The following is a 21032-nucleotide window of genomic DNA, read 5'->3' as shown; positions in this document are numbered from 1 at the left end:
TCAACGGCTGAGATAACTCCTACAACGGAACAAAGACAACTGTCAGGTACATGGATTTCATGGAAGCAAAGCAAACTCACAGACTTGATGTGACTGCATCTTGTACAAAGATTTCCTCCAAACTAAAAGAGAGTCTAGCTTACTTATCACTCAGTGATAACTTTTTAAAGCACAAATAATACTATAAAATTATTCCACATTTTTATTTTCTAGAAATTTTCAAACAACAAAATTCACTAGGTGAATAACTGAACCATTTAGCTTCCAGAAGTACTCTAAAGTTATACATATTGTACCCTCAACTGCTATAGCAAAACATCAAACAAAGCATATTAGTAAAAAAAAAATTATGGCAGTATTAAATTCATAAGATGTCACACTAGTAACAGCTAAAAGTTGAATGCAATACCAAACCTTCCAAGCGTAAAAAGCGTTTTTAAAAATTCAATGCCAATATTTACAAAATCCATAAATTATAAAACCTCATCAAAACATCTGTCTTACCTCAGCGCCAACATCACCAGCCTTCATTAGTCAACATATAACACCTAAGATACAATGACTTTAAATTTTTATTTCAAAGAATGAAGGTATCTATACTTTTTGCTTAAAAATATTTACATGGTTTAAAATACAAACATCAAAAGATACACACAGAGGGCTAGAGATACAGCTAAACTGGTAGAATGTTTGCTTAGAACACAAAAAGCCCAGGGTTTGATCCCCAGCACAGCATAAAGCGGGAATGTTGGTACAAACCTTCACAGTACTTAGAAAAGTTCAAGGTCATCCTCAGTCACACAATAAGTTCGAAGCCCACCTGGGCTACATGAGATCCTATCTGTCTGACTGACAGACACAGTCTCAAATCCTTGTTCCCTTCTATCCTGGTCCCGGTATCACCAACATGTAGCCTCTTTTATTAGCTTTTCTTATCTTTAAACTTACTCATTCCTCAACAGTGCATTTCTTATTTTTTAGTTTATTTTGTACAAAATAAAATAAAAGCACTATCTTCCTCCATTTAGAATAAAAGCAGTAAGCTACATTTGCTGTTCCAGATGTTAGTCTTTTAGGTAATTAATGTGTCTTAGGAATCCCTTTACCACTTAGAAATATTCCATTAACATCACACAGTACTTCAGTAGGCTGATCAACTAGTCTCCAAGGATGAAAACCTAAGAGCTCCCCAGAATTCTAGAGTAATTCCCAGTGTTCTGGACCAGGAGTTGAAGAACATCTGCAGTCTATAATTTAAAGCCAGACTAGACTACATGACATCCTGATTTGCGGCTTGGGGGTGGAACAAGATAAGTCAAACAATCATGTAATAGGTAGTGGCTAAGCCTGTGTAGACCCTGTTATATGTGAATGGGGTGGATTGTAGGACCCTCATCCATATATCAAGCAAAGGTAAATTTCAGTTGATCTCCTCAGAGTCCCTCCCCGTTGGTTGTTCTGTACAGCATTCTAACAGTAATGTCCCTACAACTGTACAGTAACAGTGCACAACTGTTACAAGTTGTTACAACTGTAGCAAGGTCTCTACAGTTGTACCCTCAAACAGTAAGATACCTTACAGATGAGAAATGCTTTCAATTTGCCCTTTTCTTTTGACAAACCATTAGTTATGGCTTCTTTCCATTCTTCTGTCTGTTTCCAGATTCCTTCCTTCCCAGTTTCCAGGCACTCAGAAAGCAAGTCCACACTTGAATGTTTTCAAAAGGATTAAGTCTTTATAAGTAAGAAAAATATTATCATCCCTTCTTTTATGTCCAAAGTACTTCTACCAAATTATAGCACAATTTCTAGAATAAGGGACTATTTCTAGATCCAGCTACCCTAACTGAAATAGTAATTTAATAAAGTTGCCTCCTACAATAGCGAAATCTGTTCCCCTCTTCTGATCCCTAACCTGTAACTGTGCCCCTTTCCATGTGCAAATTTAAGCATCTCAGCCACATAGGGCACACCTTTCTCTGGGTCCTAAACCAGGTTTCTAATTAGGGGAGAGTTGGCTTTCTCACTGTTAGAAGAAAACCGTATGCTTAATATATGGGCTGATTATTCTTTAAAAACACTACATCTTTCACTCTGTGCTTCCTCTGAAGTTCTGCTATTAAAAGGAATGAACTGGGGAAACTCATAAACTTGTTAGTTTTAATATTTCAACTGTTCAATTCAACTTCAACACTCTCAAAACTTTCTTAATCTGGCCTTTGTGCTTTCTGAAGACTTGGAGAACTGAAAATCTAAGAGCTTTACTATTTTGTTGGGGTTTGTGAGATTAAACAACTTCCGGCCTCTTTTAATGTACCCTTACTTGTCAGAAACTGGGAAAGGAGGCTTCCAATGCTGCTGCTGTTGTCCTACCCAAGGCAGCGGGATTCTATTTGTCTATAAAGACACTCTCCCTCCACTACTCAAGGCAGCGGGATTCTATTTGTCTATAAAGACACTCTCCCTCCACTACTCAACAGCATACTAGGTTAGCAGGTAACAGCACAGCTCCTAAGCCCGTGCTCTCCCTAGCCCACGGAGACTGGTGGTGCACCAAGCTCTAACTTTCAGCCTTTCAGCACCCAATGAAGTTTGGGTAGCTGAAGGCCATAGAAGGCACTGCTAGGCTCCAGTATCCTTTTTTTTTTTTCTCTTTTCAATCCTGGCATGCTACCAAAACACTACCATTTTCTAAGTCTGCTGAAGGAAAGTGCTTGAAACATTGAGTTAAGGAGAGAAGTGACTCTTATGAAAGCACTGAGAAGTTTCATTCTTTTTAAAGGAAATCAGAACATTATTTCTAAGTACTGGAATTCTCTTGGCTCTCTAGAAGAATTCAAGTTTGAAACAGAATTAAATATTTGTGATTGATTAACTTGAAACTTAAAAGCATCTCTGAAAGATCAACTACCTAATGTAAGGGAAATCATTTTAAATTATCCAAATATTGACTATTTCAAATAGGTACCAAACCTTTCTAGTTAAATGGGCACAGGAACAAAAGCACAAGGTATCACCCTGCTTTTTGTTTTGTTTTGAATGATCAGTGGAATGAACATTTCATGCAAGTAACAACATAAAAAGACAAGATCACAGTAGTAGGTGACAGTGCCCTGCCACCCCGAGAATCATAGAACAAGCAACATTTCAAAGATGAACATTCCCTATCAATGTAGCTTAACTAGATGACAAGTTCCTCTGATAATGGGGGTGGAGGGTCCACTACAATGGTGGTGCTGAGGCTAGCATTGGCTCTGTTCAGCCAGGCCAGCTGCAATTAAATTCATACTGTTTTCTTTCTGAGACTACACATCAAACAGTGCAAGTGGAAGATGCCAATATCAACTATCCTGAGTGATATCAGCAAGGGCAGAATAACTAGACTATGATCCACGGAGGGCAAGAATTTTAAATCTCACGACATGACTGAATCTCAGTCATGAGACACTGACCTTCCCTGGGACTCTGTTCCTTTAAGAAATGAAGTACTAAGGCTAAGCCATTAAATGTGTGTAAGAACCATCCCTCCAAAACTGTTTACCCTGTGCTTCCAATAATCTGATGTTTTAATTTTATGTGCAATATAACCCAATAATAGGTTATAAATGACTCTTTAAAATATGCTTAGTACAACAAGAAAAGCATATAATGACATCTTTAAGGCTTCTAAAATTGGCTTTTGTGGAATCAACTAAAAAAAATCCTCTGTAATGCAACCCATCATCTGTAACGCTTGGATTACTCTGAGACACAAGAGCGGTGTGTTCTGCTTACTTGGTAAAATCAATAGAAGAGAGCAAAATCAGCAGTTTACTATGTACCCATGTTCCAGAATGTAACTGGGTAGGAAGGAAAAAGAACAGAGACACTGTGCAAATTAATTCGGTGCTGCCTACTGATGAGGTACCCTGACAACCATTCCGGGAAGATATAATGAAGTGCTGTCTAGTCATCATGAAGGTAAGAACTGAAAACCAGACTCACACTTGGAAGCAAAGCCCACTTGGCTGCTCCTCACCTAATTTTAACACTCATTTCTTACTAACCCAGGAAGCAGAAGTAATCTAAAATGAAGCCAAGTGAAAATCCTCACACTGAAATAGGGAAATGCCTGGGCTGGAGGGAATGAGTAGCTTAGGTATCCCTATGGAGAAGAGCATCAGCTCCTTGACCTTCAGCCTTCATCCATGAAAGCAGTTACTGTATTTATGTCTTCTCAACATACTTTCTATTTTGAACACACTTGCATTCCATCCTAGCTCACCCTTTCTTCGGGTTCTCAGGGTTAATACCTACCTGCTCCTCTGATTTAAAGAAAACTAGTGTGGCGGTGATTGTAACAACAAAATCCCAAGCAGCCAGCTAAAACCACAATATTCCAACAGTATAATGTAAATGACAAATCATTTTTACCCCATCCAACTTTACACCAGTACAAGGACAAAGATTTTATGATTTTAATTTTTTAAAACTAAGTGAGTTAGCTGCTAACTGGTCACCACCTTGGGGGCCTGGGAATATTGATTCAAACCATTACTGCATGTTTAACAGTTAGAAGGAACTAGGAGTTCCTTCAATCTCTCCAACTTTTCTCAAAGTGCTCTGAAAAGCACACTTTTTTGTTCTTTGTTTTTCTCAATGAATAATTAAATTCTTCAACAGTTGAAAATTGATCTCATTTTTATGAATCAAACTAAGCACATGAAGATGTATCTTGGGACAAGAATTTCCCAAGTAATTGTCAATAAGCAGCAATGTACTTTAAAAAGTTCAGCTCACCCGGCTGGTGAGCAGCAGACTCAGGCCTCACAGGCGGGGTCTGACTGTGGTGCCTGCACTGCTCCTGCATCCATCACATACGCCATCACAAACTGTGCCTTCAGTCCCTACCTGCTTCCCCGTCTCACTGGAAATCACAGTTTTCTCCATTTCTTGCCTCCAACACTGTGTTTTGCTTAGAAAGCTCTTCTCATTCTTTGGTATTCCAGTCAGGTGCCTAATGTCCCTTGCCTACAGCCCAATCAATGGAAGCATTCTTAATTGAGGTTCCCTTCTCTCAAATGACTCTAGCTTGTATCAAGTTGACATAAAACTATCCAAGACAATTAATTCTTTATCAATTTGATATACAAACACATCACTGTAAAGACATATCTTTCCTTTTTTTGTTATTCCAAAGAGCACACATTAAACATATAAACATCACAATACAAAACATTTTACAAACTTAAAAAGTCCTACAGTCTTACAAATTCTAACGTTTTAAAAGTTTATTTAAAAGGTCTTGCCCAGAGTCCTAGGAAAGAACCAAACACAGCTGGGAAAAAAAAAAGCAATGTAATGATACCTAACGATAGATACTCTATTATACTCATAAACTGGTGCCTAGCCCCATTGCCATCAGAGAGGTTTCAACTAGCCCACTGATGGAAACAGATGTAGAGACCCACAGTCAAACATTAGGTGGAACTTGGGGAATCCTGAGGAACAGGAGGAAGGATTGAGGGAGGTAGTCAAGGTCATAACAGGTAAACCCACAAAATCAACTAATCTAAGCTCATAGGGGCTCACAGAGACTGAACCAATAACCATAGAGCCTGCATGAGACTGACCTAGGCCCTCTGCATATATGTTAGTTGTGTAACTTGGTCATTTTGTGGAACTCCTAACAGTGGGAGCAGGGGCTGTCTCTGATTCTTTGCTGGCTTTTGGAATCCTAGTCCTTATACTCAGTTGCCTACTGACTTGGTCCCCATGGGGAGAACTCTATCTCTGGTTTTGTGAGGGCAGGAACTCAAGCAAGAAAGGAACTTGAAGCAGGAGCTGATGCAGAGGCTATGGAGGGATGATGCTTACTGGCTTGCTTTCCACGGCTTGCTCAACCTGCTTTCTTATAGAACCTGGGACCACGAAGCCCAGGGATAGAACCACCACCAACAGGCTAGGCCTACCCATCAATTGCTAATTAAGAAAATGCCCTACAGGCTTGCCTCTAGCCTAATCTTATGTGTAGTGTGAGCTGCGGGGTGCATTCCACCACCGGATCCTGCACCATCGGCTAGCTTTACCCGAAATAATTACATGGAAACTGTATTCTTTTAAACACTACCTGGCCCATTAGTTCCAGCCTCTTATTGGCTAGCTCTTACATATTGATCCAACCCATTTCTAATATTCTGTGTAGCACCACGAGCTGGCTTACCAGGAAAGATCTTAACCTGCATCTGTCTGGAGTGGGAGAGTCATGGCGACAGCCTGACTCGGCTTCTTTCTCCCAGCATTCTGTTCTGTTTACTCCACCCACCTAAGGGCTGGCCTATCAAATGGGTCAAGGCAGTTTCTTTATTAACCAATGAAAGCAACTCCTCCATCACTTATGGAGGCATTTTCTTAACAGGGTTCCTGCTCTCAGATGAGAGAATGAGAGAGATGAGAGAGAATGAGAGAGATGAGAGAGATGAGAGAGATGAGAGAGATGAGAGAATGAGAGAGAAGAGAGAGAATGAGAGAGTGAGAGAGATGAGAGAATGAGAGAGAATGAGAGAGATGAGAGAGATGAGAGAGAATGAGAGAGATGAGAGAGAATGAGAGATATGAGAGAATGAGAGATATGAGAGAATGAGAGAGATGAGAGAGATGAGAGAATGAGAGAGATGAGAGAGAATGAGAGATGATCTTGTGTAAAACTGACATAAAACTAACTAGCACAATCAGACTATCCAAAGAAAACAATAGTAATTTCTACCAGTGTGAACTACCTGATAGAAGAAATCCCCTTTATTTCCTGGCCATATCCCTGGATAAGGAGCACTGGAGAAGACATCAAACCCTCTGGACTTTCACAGTCCTGAGAGTCACCACTCAGAGCACTGTTACAAGTGCACATGTATTAATAAAGAAGATGGTAGCTGAAAAGGACAAAACACACGGTGAAACCTGCATATCTTCCATTGGGGTAAAACATAAAGGACAGGCCACATCTCTTATGGAGTGAGATCACTGTAGGCCTCTCCCCAGAGGACATCCAACTTCTAGGTCCCACCCACAGAACATTCTAACTGCCCTAACAGATGGACCCTATCCCCAACCTACAGAGTAAAAAAAAAGTCCAATCTCTGGACTTAAAACTCACACAAATCTCCATCCTGGAAAGCTTCACACTGAAAAGTTCCACCCCCTCTCCAAGAAACTATATATACGCCCTGCCTTCTGCTCAGTTCTCTGCTGTTTCTCACCCAAGCAGAGGCACCCACCCTCCTGGTGTTTTCCCTCTCAATAAATCTCTTGTGTAAGGTTTGTTGTGCAGTGTGACTTTGTGGTATTCCTTGGCTCCTGACTGCCAGGATATCTTTCCATCCAAGCTGCAATGCTTACAATCACTGTGGGAAAATTCAAAGAAATAGCAAAAGGTAATAATTTAAAATAATTATTTGCTCATGCCATGTCCTAAATTTAAAACAAAAGTGCATTTTTAAAGACTGTGTTCAGACAAGATTCTACTGATTTATAAATGTGTGTGTGTGTGTGTGTGTGTATGGGTGTAAAGTATTAAATAAAAGGAAAGTACCAGGCATGATGGGACACACTTATAATATTAGAACTTAGGAGGCTAAGGCAGGAAGAACAACTAGATCCAGGACAGCCTAGCCACAGATCATGTCTCAAAACAAAAACAACCAAATAAATGGAAAATAGAACATTTCAATAACTAAATTCACTAAAATTCTAAAGCAGTGTCCAATTTCTCACAGAAGAAATTGATTTTGAAGACGTTAGTTTTCCAATACTCATTATACCCTGGATATTTTCACGCTAATAACCAATGCTGCAAGTGCTAAAGGCACTTTAAAACAGCAACAACAACCTGGGGTTGGTGAGATAACTCAGTGGACAGAGGTGACTGCCATCAAGAGTGGCAACCTGAATTCAATCCCTTCGACCCACATGGTAGACAAAAAGAGCTAACTCCAGCAAATTGTCCTCTGATTGCCACACATGTGTTGTGACATTTGCACGCCCACATACATACACAAAAAATAACTTTTAACAACTTAAAAATAAGTAAAATGCTGGAGGGGTGCCTAACATGCAAAACGCCCTGGGCTCAGTTTTCAATACTAAAAGTAGTTGGCTTTTAACTTAAGGGTGATTTTACAATCACAGAAAAGTTATAAAGTACAGAAAGCACCCATACACCTTACTTCCAACTTTCTCCACTGGTAACATGCTACATTAGGGTGATATCTTAGTATAGTGGTATATTATTTGTGTTTTAATAAAAAGCTTGCCTGAAGATCAGAGGGCAAAATAGCCACACTACTCAGCCATACCAGTCAGGGAGTAGTGGCACACACCTTTAATCCCAGGACTCAGAAGACAGAGGCAGACAGATCTCTGGGAGTTCAAGGCCACCCTGGGCTATCACAAAATCAATCCAGAAACAGATCCAGATGGTCATTGTTCACATCTTTATCCTAGCGTTTGGGAGTCACACACTTTTAATCCCAGCACTAGGAAAGTGGAGACAGGAGTGATATGGCTGGGAGGAGAGAGGAATATAAAGGGGAAGAAATAGGAACTCACTGGAGTGTGGAGTCAGGATTCGTGGAAACAGGATCTCACCCTTTTGGTCTGAAGATTTGGTAGAGGTAAAAGGTCTCTCTAGTGGTTGGGTGCTTTGCTTTTCTGATCTTCAGCTTGAACCCCTTTTTCTGTCTCTGGGTTTTTATTATTTGTGCTACATATTAGCTCCATCAAATGAAGTAAATGGTAATCCATTTGTTACTAACTGAAGCACATTTTCAGTCTTTACCTACTATCATTTTTCTACCCCAGAATTTCATGCAGGCTACATACACTTATTTGTCATGTTGAGTTTCACAGACATTCTTTGGTTTTGATGGCCTTGACATTCTGGAGAGTGGTCAAACATTTTATAAAATGACTCCCCAATATGACTTGGGCTGCTGGGTTTTGAGGAGGAAACACAGAGATAGAATAGTCCTTACATTTTATAGAGCATGTGCTTATCTACGTTGTACAACTATTAATGCTGGCATCATAACTTGACTCAGGTGGTGCTTCCCAGGTTTCTCCACTGTGGACACAACTCCCTTGCTTCTTTAGAAGATAGTCCCTAGGAGTACACCTCTCTGAAGTCACAGGGGTTGTTACATTGCACCTTGTTGATGGGAAGCACCCAAGTCAATTACTTGCAATCTCTCTACCCACAATATTCGATTTTCTTCTAACTCATTTTTTTAATCACTAGGAAATGAATGCATAGACATTTATTTTTTGTTTTGGTTTAATCCAATACTACAGTAAATATGTTATTGCCTACACTGTCTTATGTTTGGCCACTGAGGAACTCTTGATGTCAGTTCCTATATCCCTTAGACATGTTATCAGTTGCTAAGTGTGTGATATCTTGTTCATTTTTCCTCGCTGTTGTTCTGTTCTCTCTTCTTTTTGTACTTCCTTGCTTTCTTTCATGATAAAATGTTCTAGGTTTATGTTACATATTCCAGTTCTGGTCCAAGAAACAGCGATTTCTACAAGGATTATTGGTGCCTTTTGCTGGCTAATATTATTATTATTTTTAAATATTTATTTATTTATTTATTTATTTATTTATTTATTTATTATGTATGCAATGTTCTGTCTGTGTGTATTCCTGAAGGCCAGAAGAGGGCACCAGACTTCATTACAGATGGTTGTGAGCCACCATGTGGTTGCTGGGAATTGAACTCAGGACCTTTGGAAGAGCAGGTAATGCTCTTAACCACTGAGCCATCTCTCCAGCCCCTCTGGCTAATATTATTAACACAGAAACCAACACATGTACTCTGGGTGTGCCGATTACTACTGTGGTATAACTGTGAAGGGCCTCACATCTGACAGGACAAGCAAATATATATGTACATATGCTAGCTCATTTACTTAACCAAATTATTAAGCATTTCTTCCCATCCATTTCCATCTCTAAGAAGCCAAATTCAAGTTTTCACTTTAATGTTTCCAATTCCAGTCCAGTACTGCATGGATGTTTTAGCCATATTTGTTTGTAATACCCTGTTCTAGCAGAGGAATCTGGCTGCACCTTAAAAACTAGCACTGCAGAAAAATAATACACTAAAACTACAGACAAGTAGATTAAATAAAGCCTTCCAAAATGACAAGTTGAGTTAAAACAAGAACACTTCAAGAAAGCAGGATAATAAGGAAAGACACCTCCACCCCCAGGCAATCAATGAACTTCTAGTCCCACACTAAAGCTCACCTACCTGAAGTGGAGAGAGTTTTATTTGCACACTGGTAAACTCCAGTTTCATGATGGATTATTATGTATTTGGTTTATTATGACATGAGATGAAAAAGCACACTGTTTCTAGTCAACACATTTTCTGTTTTCCACCTGTGGGCCTATTTGGCACAGAGCTTTCTGGATAATCCGTCTGTTTGTCACCCAACACTCTCTATATAGTTTCTCAACAGCCCCCAGGCATCCCTATGCTCCTCTTCTGGGCAGCAGAGGCAACTGTGCATGCGGATAGCTGCAGAGCACAGGGAGCTCTGGAACCCACATTTATTATTCCCTTTTGTAGACAGAGACCAAGGCTTTAAAAGCCCCATCTGTACTCATAAAATGTACCAAAAGCCAAAACCCTATTCCTATCTTTAATTAACATCACTACCTAGACTTAGCAGATCTCCTTGTACCCTGTCCCCATCCCTCCAGTGTGCCAGGTTTGACCTCACTGTTGCAGTGCACTCAATTTCCCCAGGATGAAACCTCGGGCAAACAATGGCATCTGGTGACATGCACCCTAAACGCTCTCTTTCCTTTCCAGATTCACTTCCCACTCCCAATAGAGGAAAGTCGGGAGTCACCCAACTCCTCCTGTCAGGTCTGCTCCCTCGGGGCTAAGTACATACTTCTATTTAGAGTTTAACAACTAACATTTTCTTTAGTTGGGTTCCTTGAGGGCTCTATAGTCAAACAGGTGGATTAAATCTGACTTGCCACATACTTCCTGACTAATCTCACCCCTGGCCATTTCATTTCCACATCTTCAAGGAGCTAAGACTGCATATCTTAGAGCACCACCAGTACTAGAGAACATCAGAGGAAGCACACACAGCCTCCTGAACAAGGTTTCACCATTCTGTAGTCTTGATCAATGTAACAGAACTAACTATTCAGGAGGCTCTAAGCAGGAACACAATAACTGGATATTCTTGAGTCAAAAAAAAAAAAAAAAAACCACTCCTAAAAGACCCATTAGTTTTTCATCATAAAACATCAAGGGACACACTCCAGGACTTGAATTCTTTCATTTCAAAATCATGCTCCCTACATGCCTTGCCTGCACTACAAGGCCTGAGTAAAGCCACACCTTATATTGTCAAGCCCATCTGCACCCTTCTGGCTATGAGAGAGTTCACTGGTTACTTAGAAAGTGCTTCCTGTTCTCCTGACTAAGCAATGTACTCAGCTGCCCTTACCCAGAACCAATGGGAACAGCATCATCCTTAGATGAATGTCCCAATGTCATTTTTTGCTTTAAGCTATCTCCATTATTTTCTATTTCCCTCAGAAGAGAGGATAAAATTTAACTAACATTGTCTTTAAAAGGTGGTAATTAGTTGGTTTTTGTTTAAGTCCCCCCCCCCCCAATTCTGACTCTCAAGCTTTCAAGACAGCTCTTTCAGAAATGAATGAAAGGGAAGAAAAGTTTTATGAAACTAGAAAACACAGCCAATAGCTAAGTGTTCTTTGGCATGGGCCCAACACCCTGTGTCTGTACTTGTGTCTTTCATAAAGATGCTATTCCTAATGTAATACAAAAAAGAGAAGTCACCTTTTTTTCTCCTAGATTTGGAAGCTACAATGTTATTAATTCACATATTAACGACTCAGATTCTTTTATGCTCTAGCCTCAGCATCTATGGGAAGGCTCACCTACCTGAGTTAGGACAAACTGCAAAGCTGACCACAGAATCATGACATTAGCTAATCTTTATAAGCATTAAAAGTCACAACTGCCCATGCACTTTAATACACTGGCTCAGTTAACCATATGCACCAGGCGCTGACAACAGGTTGAGCAAATTAAATGGAAACCATATTCATCACCCTATGTAAACTCATGGGTCCTACTACTTTTAAAGTTAATTGTCAAGGCATATGTCTTCCTTTTTAGAGTGTGTCCTAGATTTAGAAAAATCAGCCATTTCACTTACTGTGTAACAACTAAAATTATTTCACAAAGGATGAATTTTTTCAGAAGACCCAAAATTTCAATGATTTCAAACCTACAAGCCTCAGATCTTCCAGTTGTTAACAGTCTATCATATCTGTGTTGTTACACATATATGAAATGCTCAACCATAGAAAGCAAGTTGCTGCCATTGTTACCTGTCAGTGTGCCTTTCTTAAAGACGAATTCATATGAAAAAAATCAAAAAATTGAACACTGCTATAGTAAGAATCCAGAGAACCTATTTGTATTTCTCCACTCATGCCAAAAGACAGTGTCTTTTTCAAATTAAAAAATATTTTTCCAAAATAATGATCTAAAGATTCTTCCAAGAAAAAGTATGACACAATTCACAAATCATTCCTTCATGAAGACAGTGTCTCTCTTCTCTACAGTCATAATCAACAGCATCTTTGCTTCTAATTTAGCCTTCAATAAAAATGCAGTGTCCATGGTTTGCCAAGAATCAGCAAGCAAAAGCACTCTTTTCTTGATTAACGAGAACAATAAGCTAATTTATAGAAACTTGAACAAGTCTCTTGAACTCCCGGAAACCATCTAGCAAGGAACTGTACAGCAATCTGAAATTCCTATTCATCTGTTCACCATCTGTTCGCAAACTGGCAGAAGAAGATCAATATAGTATTAACAAAGTGTGTGCTTGACGCCAGCAACAAGCCCACTTTATTATAACAACTATTTGAACTGAACAAACACACTAATCTTAAGATTGTTCTTAGCTGTCAATCTTCCATGTTATTTAAGCTTGAATACCACTCTTGTACAAAGAGCACTGACCTCATCTTTCAACATGGTCAGTTCTATGCTGTGTAAGACAACAAGGCTGCGAAGAAAGACAATTCACAGGTTTCCACTCACAACAAACACACACCATGACATTTCCCTGACAAAGAAATTAAAATACCATAGTACTGCTGCTGAAAAAAATAAAGAACCCATTTAGCTACACCTATGCCTATCTGTGGAAGGCATATTTATGAATGTGCTAGTATTATTTCAAGCTAACTAAATTATGAAACTTTACTCTTTAATTCAACTTTTCTATTTTTCACAACGCACATACATAATATATAATTTTTAAAGTATTTTTTAAGTTTGGTGTATTGCTGCAAATGTTCTTTAATATGTCAGTATGCCTTTCTTAAAAACCAGTCCATATAATTACCAGAGCCAAACAACTTCCAAAATCAAGAAATTGAATTCTACTACAGTAGCAGAATCTGGAAACCTTATTCCTATTTCTCTAACCATGCCAAAAGATAGTGTCTCTTTCAAGTCAAAAATACTTTTTCAGCCAGGCAGTGGTGCTACACACTTTCAGCCCAGCACTTGGGAGGCAGAGGCCAGCCTGGCTTACAAAGTGAGTTACAGAATAGCCAGGGCTACACAGAGAAACCCTGTCTTAAAAAATCCTACTTTAATAACCTAGAGAGTCTTTAAAAAAAAAGCATATAATGAATATAATAAAATGGTCATAAAAAAGACTGAAATTTTTGATAAAATGCAAAACATACAGATAGAAACATTTCACTATATGCTGTGGGAAAATGGTCTTGTATCGGTTTAATAAAATGCTGATTGGCCAGTAGCCAGGCAGGAGGTATAGGGGGCAAGAAGAACAGGAGAATTTACCAAGCAACGTGGCTAACAAGAATTATGGGCTAATTTAAGATATAAGAAAGAGCTAATAGGCCAACCAGTTTATAATTAATGTAGACCTCTGTTTCTTTGGGGCTGAACGGCTGTGGGACCAGACAGGACATAAATCTCAATCAACAACTATAAAAGAAAAAAATGCAATCCTAGGTTTATTTATGACCTACGATGGCGAACTGGTAGGTGATGAACACTCCATTCACTTGCCAACCAACCACATTGTCAAAAGGAAAAGGATGACACAATTTTAGGGTTGCAGAACAACAAAGTCACTACAGCATTCCATCTCCCTTCCCTTTGGTGCCTGAATATGCAAAAGATAAAACCGACAAAATAAACATTCCATCCTTTTGATAGGCTATGATTTTACTATGAAATTAAGTTTTAACTGGGCCCTTCTAACTCTGAATTCTTTCCCTGAATTCCACAGTGATAACGACATTAATCAAATGTGCATCTCTTAAACTACTTAAGTTCTGGAATCACTAAATGATACTGGCATGAACTCTGGGACAGTCTTATGCCAGACCACCATCATCCTGCACTTCATGTTTTCCAATTAAATGATGGGAATTATGTCTAAACTAAGTTAAGAACCTTAATCATAGTCAAAGGCTGCATTTCAAAGTCCAAGACAATGCTAACAGCAAGGCAAAACATACTATGTAACAAGTGGAGAAGTAAAAATAGAGGCCAATTTAGCCACAGTATTCTCCTCCCACATAGAAAATTTAATTTATACACAAGCAGAGAGTGCTTTTAAAACTGAAGTAATCAGGGCTGGAGAGATGGCTCAGAGGTTAAGAGCACTGACTGCTCTTCCAGAGGTCCTGAGTTCAATTCCCAGCAACCACATGGTGGCTTACAGCCATCTATAATGAGACCCGGCGCCCCCTTCTGGCTTTCAGGCACATGTGGAAGGAATGCTATACACATAATAAAATAAAATATTAAAAATAAATAAATAAATAAATAAAACTGAAGTAATCAAAGGTTGTTTTTTAAAGATCAGCTTTATTTACTTATTTATGTGTGTGCATACACCCAGTGGCTGTGGAATCCTGAAGAGGATGTCAGATCCTTGGAGCCAGAGCAACAGGTGTTTGTACTATTTTCAGTTTGTTACTTAGTTCCACAATTCAAACTCCAATCCTCATGATTGCATAGCAAGGGCTCTTAAATGCTCTCCCCTCTCTCGAGCCTCAACATAGGTTTTCAATACCTTTTATAAAAATACAACTCCACTTCTTCGTGTTTGCTAAGCACCTATAAGGTTTTAGTCTTCCCACACAAACTCATGTTCTCTAAGACATCATCAGCAGTGGTACAGCATCACAAGTACCTGACCGCAGTCTCTAGGGAGTTCATCTAAAGAACTCACCCGTTCTGCTAACCGAGCTTCTAGGTATTTCTCAGACTTCTTCTTTTTAGTATTTTTTTTCTTTTATCAACGATGTATTTGTTTGTTTGTTTAGTGTACGTATGCGTCTACATGTATACAGGTGCCTGTGGAGGTCGAAGGGCATTGGATACACTGGAATTGGAGTTACAGGAAGTTGTGAGCTGCCTGATGTGGGTGTTGGGAATCAAATTCAGGTCCTCTACAAGACCAAGTGCTCTTAGTCACCTCACCAGCCCCATCTCAGCCATCTTCTATGAGGCTTGAAGATGGGTGTCTACTAAAGGCAGTACAGAGCATATGAGAACCTGACAGCTGAAAAGCACTAACAGCCTTTGCCACAAGCAAATGAGTCATGGTCCATTACTACTTTGAAATTTCTTACATTAGCTGGGCAGGGTGGCTCATGTCTTCAACCCCATCTCTCAGGAGGCAGAAGCAGGTGGATCTCTCTGAGTTCAAGGCCAGCCTGACTATACAGCAAGTGCTGTATAACAGAAAGGCCTTATCTCAAAGAAAAATTTCTTCCATTTATCATTTATTTATTTATTTATTTCTTAAAGATTTCTGCCTCTTCCCCGCCACCGCCTCCCATTTCCCTCCCCCTCCCCCGATCAAGTCTCCCTCCCTCATCAGCCCAAATAGCAATCAGGGTTCCCTGCCCTGTGGGAAGTCCAAGGACCACCCACCTCCATCCAGGTCTAGTAAGGTGAGCATCCAAACTACCTAGGCTCCCGCAAAGCCAGTACATGCAGTGGGATCAAAAACCCATTGCCATTGTTCTTGAGTTCTCAGTAGTCCTCATTGTCCGCTATGTTCAGCGAGTTCGGTTTTATCCCATGCTTTTTCAGATCCAGGCCACCTGGCCTTGGTGAGTTCCCAATAGAACATCCCCATTGTCTCAGTGTGTGGGTGTAGTCACTCATATTCGGTTTCTAGCCATAAATAAAGGACATTGAGCCTATAAATCGTGATCCTAGAGAAGCTAAATAAGAAGGTGAACCCAAAGAAAAACATATAAACATCAGCCTGAATATTAACTTTCATCAGGCGATGAAAGGAGACAGAAACAGAGACCCACATTGGAGCACCGGACTGAAATCTCAAGGTCCAAATCAGGAGCAGAAGGAGAGAGAGCACGAGCAAGGAACTCTTCCATTTATTTTAAGGGATGTGACAGGACTATTTTTACTGCCTTTAGTTAAATATGTAACAGGCAATCCCTGATACATGGTTCATTAACAAAAATGTTATGAATCTCTCTAAAGTTGCATCTTTCTTAACTAGATTCTGTAAAGAACATATTTTTAACAAAAATACAGAATTACCATCTATCCAATGATAAATACACCTCATTAATATCACACTATACCCTGCTGCACAATAACAGTTATTCTTAGTGGGCCATGGGTGTGTATGTGTGTATAAACACACACTCACACACATATAACCAATTACAATATGCATTAATTGAGGTCTAAATTTATTTTTAAAACTTTTTGAAGACTGGAGAGATGGGTCAGCAGTTAGATTGCAATTGTTGTTCTTGAAGAAGACCCAGGTTTGGTTCCTAGTACCCATGTAGTGGCTCATAACCATCTGTAAGTCCGGTTTCAGGAATTCAGGAATTCAGTATCCTCTCCTGACTTCCAAAAGCACCAGGCATGTACATGGCGCCCAGACATACATACAGGCAAAACACTCATTTTCTTCTCAAATGTGTCATAAGGATAACTCCATTTAACCCTTATCAAAAGAAAGGCACTGGGGAGGACAGTTATAATAGTTATAATAGTACCTAAGATGTAGGTCACAGGAAGGTACATAAAGAGGAGACCAATACCTTACTGAGTGGCAGCAGAACAGTATGTGACTGACTGTAGGTACAAGAAGGTATCTCACCTCTTTCCGTAAGCAGTGAGTTATGACAGGACTTTGAAGTAATATCCTTCTATAAACATTTTATATTATGGTCTGGATCTTGAATGTCTCCTATATCGCATGGTTATAGAGCAAGTTCCTAGACTGGGGCTATGGGAAAGTGGTAGAACCTTTAGGAGGTGTGGCCTCATGAAAGCCCCTTAGGTCATTTATGAGTGTGCTACTGAAGGAAATGTAACCAGTTGCCTTCTCCTTCTTTCCCAACGTCTCCTTTCTTTTTTGATTCTTATCCATGAAGTAAGTGGTTCTGTTCCATTACACACTGCTCCTGCCATAATATGTTGATTCACTATAGGACCAAAGCAATAGAGTCAATTGATCATGGATTGGGATCTCTGAAAGAGTATGTTTGGTTGGTTGGTTGGTTAGTTTTGGTTATTTTATTTTTTTCAAGACAGGGTTTCTCTGTATAGCCCTGGATGTCCTGAAACTTACTCTGTAGACCAGGCTGATATCAAACTCAGAGATCTGCCAGCCTCTGCCTCCTGAATGCTGGGATTAAAGGCGTGCACAAACAGACACAATTGAATAAGTTAAAGTAACATTTTCTCTTTATAAGTTGAGCGCTTCTGATATTTTCTTACACAGAAAGCTAACTTGCACATGAACACATAGTACCAAGAAGTTTATTTTACTTTTCCCTCAACCATATTCCTTTACTCTTTCTACTAGGCCAAGAGACCATCTGTCTCCTAGTTCTTATGTAGCCCTGGCTGGCTTGGAACTCGCTATGTAGAGCAAACTAGGCTGGAGCATTCTGACTTCCTCTGTCCTGAATTCTAAGATTAAAGGGATGTGCCACCACATTCAGCTTCCATATTTTCCTTGTGACAAAATACTTAACAAAAGCAGCTTAAGGAGGAAGGAAGAGTTTATTTGGCTCATGGTTTGAGGGTAAACTCTATTAGAAGGCAGGAAAGGCAGAAGCAATATGTGGTGGCTGTATTGTTCTCAAGAAAAAGAATGAGATAGATGCCTTTCCATTCAGTCAGGGCCCCAGCACTCAGGAGGCAGATGTCTGCGAATTCAAGGCAAGACAACAGCAACTTCCAGACCCGCCAGGACTATATAGTGAGATCTTGTCTCAAAAGAAAAGAAAAAAAAAAAGGCAGGAGGGAGGGGAAGAATAGTAATCCAGTCATACTTTAAAAATACTGTTTCAGGACCAACCATATAGCTCAGCAGTAAAGCATTTGCACGTACAAGACCGTGGGTAAATTCAATACCCAGTACTGAAATAAAAATTATATTATTTAATATTTTCAAAATTGCCCATCACTAAATATCTAATTATACCAATCAATTCCATGCATTGAGGTTAACTATTTAAAATTTTCTCTTTCCTATGTGCACTAGCTTTCTTTCTGATCAGTCCTTCTATGTTTTCTTAGCAAAAAAAGAAAAAGAAAAGAAACTAAAGAAAAACCTTGCTGCCTATCATGTTTGTTCTACCAACTCTAAGGGGACAAAGAAAATAAGTCACTTTATGATCACTACGCTACCCTCCCACAGCCCAGCTTGCTATCACTATGAAGATGACCAAAAACATAAACAGAAATGAAAGAGAACCAGCACAGACCATGAGACTATCCTCTAGATCAGCAGTTCTCAACCTATGGGTCATGACCCCTTTGGGGGTCACATATCAGACTTCCTGCCTATCAGATATTTATATAACAATTCATAACAATAGCAAAATTACAATTATGAACCAGCAACAAGATAATTTTATGGTTGGGGTCAACAACATGAGAAGCTGTATTAAAGGGTCAGAGCATTAGAAAGGCAGAGAACTATTGGTGTAGATGATTATTGCTGACTGTCAACTTAACAGGATCTGGAAAGATCCAGGAGACAAGCCTCCAGGCACACCTAAAAGGATTCATCTTGATTAGGCTCAACGGGATGGGAAGACCACTCCCTGGACATGGGTTGTGGACACTGTGAGAAGAAGAAAGTGACTGAGCACAGCACTAGTCCTTCCTCCTCTCCTAACTGTCCATGTGTCCAGCTGCATCATATTCCTGCCTCCATCATCTTCTTCCCATGAGGGCCTGTACTTCAGAACTGTCAGCCAAAATGAACCATTCTCCTTAAAGTTGATTTTGTCAAGAAATCTTGTTACAGCAGCAGGAAAGTACAATGAAAGCAGCAGAAGTATAAAAGAGCAGTGTCTACACATTTCTCACCTATTGCAGGAATCTGACTCTGAGGAGAGAAGAATATCAGTACAACTGGAAGAATCATCTGGTCTTTCAGGCTCCGGCTGCACTGGGGAGTCCAGTTTCGACTGAGAAAAGTGGTTTGTTACTGAGACTGTATCCGAAAAGTTTACGTTATCTTCTTGTCCTAACAAGGAAATATAAGATTTTTTTAAAAAATTAAAGAATGTTAAAATGTACACCCTCTATTTCTTTAACACTTAATATTGTTATTTCTACTTTAAAAATAGAAGTAAAAGAACACTGATTCTAAAACTATACAATAAATGATACTTTATTGCTACTAACTATCTTATTTGTGTTTTCCAGGATTAATTTATTTAAACATAAAGTTTCCTTTAAAACCAGAGATAGGAATGCCTTAACATTCTAATGAAGATCCTATTAGCAGATTACTAAAGAATAATTGCTATTTCAGAATCAAAGAACAGTGACAAATTAACAAAACAGACATAAGGGAATCATACTATTTGTCACATGACATGATATCAAACATCTGGACACTTTTCAAAACCCATTAAATAAACTATTCACTATAAAGAAAGGGAAAACCAATTAGACATAAGAATCCTGCCATTTGATCTGACACATCACATTTTTGTACATCCTTTGTCATATTCTATTTTCAAAGTTTCTTTTTATAAAGATAAAGATACAGGGACACCTCATGGTGGTTTGAAGGACTATGACACACAGCATAGGCAAATATCTAAAAATAAAAGAACAAAAAATACTAGCTGTGCCAAACTGTCTGTTGCCTAGGACTCTCTCCCTTTTACAGTGTGTGCCAACATTATGGGGATTTTCATCTGTGCTATCCTGACAATTCAGAAAATGAATAAGAAAATAAATGAATAAAAGCAGTTGTTAAGGTTTTGTTAGCAAAAAAAAAAATTATTGAATAGGACAAATTCTTTAAAAACAAAACCCTTCCCAAGTTCATATACTCAAGATTTTCAGAAATAACCCTCAATGTTTGTTATACAGAAGGACAACATTAATCATCAATGTAAGTTCCTAATGTTACAAGTACCAATAAACTACTGCCACTACTCATCAGGGAGAGAGGAAGGGCCTTAATCAGTGACTTTCCAGAAGGCCAAGAACTTCCTCTTATAAAAAAATACACCCTAAATCAGAAGGCTACACCTTCTGGTAACTGGCTATATTATAAAAAGACAAGAGAAATACAAAGCTTTTGCTTTTGGTCTGATTGTCCTCACTCTCTCCACAAGTTCATCTACTCTGTTGCTGAAGTATTCCTTAACTGGCATTAGGGCCTACTTCTTCAGGATTCCAGCATAGGCTGAAGACTAGTAGAACTGGTTGAACTAAACAACTACTGAATTCTTGGCCTTTACATCAGGAGACAGCCATTTTCAATTTAGCCAAACCAGACTGAAACCACTCTTAAGAAATTCCCCCACCGTGCGTGTGTGCCTGTGTGTGTTCTATCAGTTCTGTTTCTCTAAAGAACCTAATACAGATGGTCTCCACAAAAGGAAACACACACTTAGAAGATGGTTTCCT

At 39.2% G+C, this 21032-nt stretch overlaps 1 protein-coding gene across 3 annotated transcripts in view; it reads right to left on the bottom strand.

The window, feature by feature from the left end:
• Positions 1-21032, bottom strand: part of Rad18 (RAD18 E3 ubiquitin protein ligase) — a 90988-nt gene that overhangs the window by 16088 nt on the left and 53868 nt on the right. For all 3 annotated transcript variants that reach the window (XM_057786463.1, XM_057786471.1, XM_057786480.1), the window contains one exon: positions 19470-19629. In XM_057786463.1, the coding sequence (XP_057642446.1) occupies positions 19470-19629 (160 nt within the window). The remainder of the gene's footprint in view (positions 1-19469; positions 19630-21032) is intronic.

This window comes from Chionomys nivalis, chromosome 1, assembly GCF_950005125.1.
Source record: "Chionomys nivalis chromosome 1, mChiNiv1.1, whole genome shotgun sequence".
Lineage (NCBI taxonomy): Eukaryota > Metazoa > Chordata > Mammalia > Rodentia > Cricetidae > Chionomys > Chionomys nivalis.
Note: the sequence above shows the minus strand (reverse complement) of the source record. Positions and strands in the feature narration are given on the sequence as shown.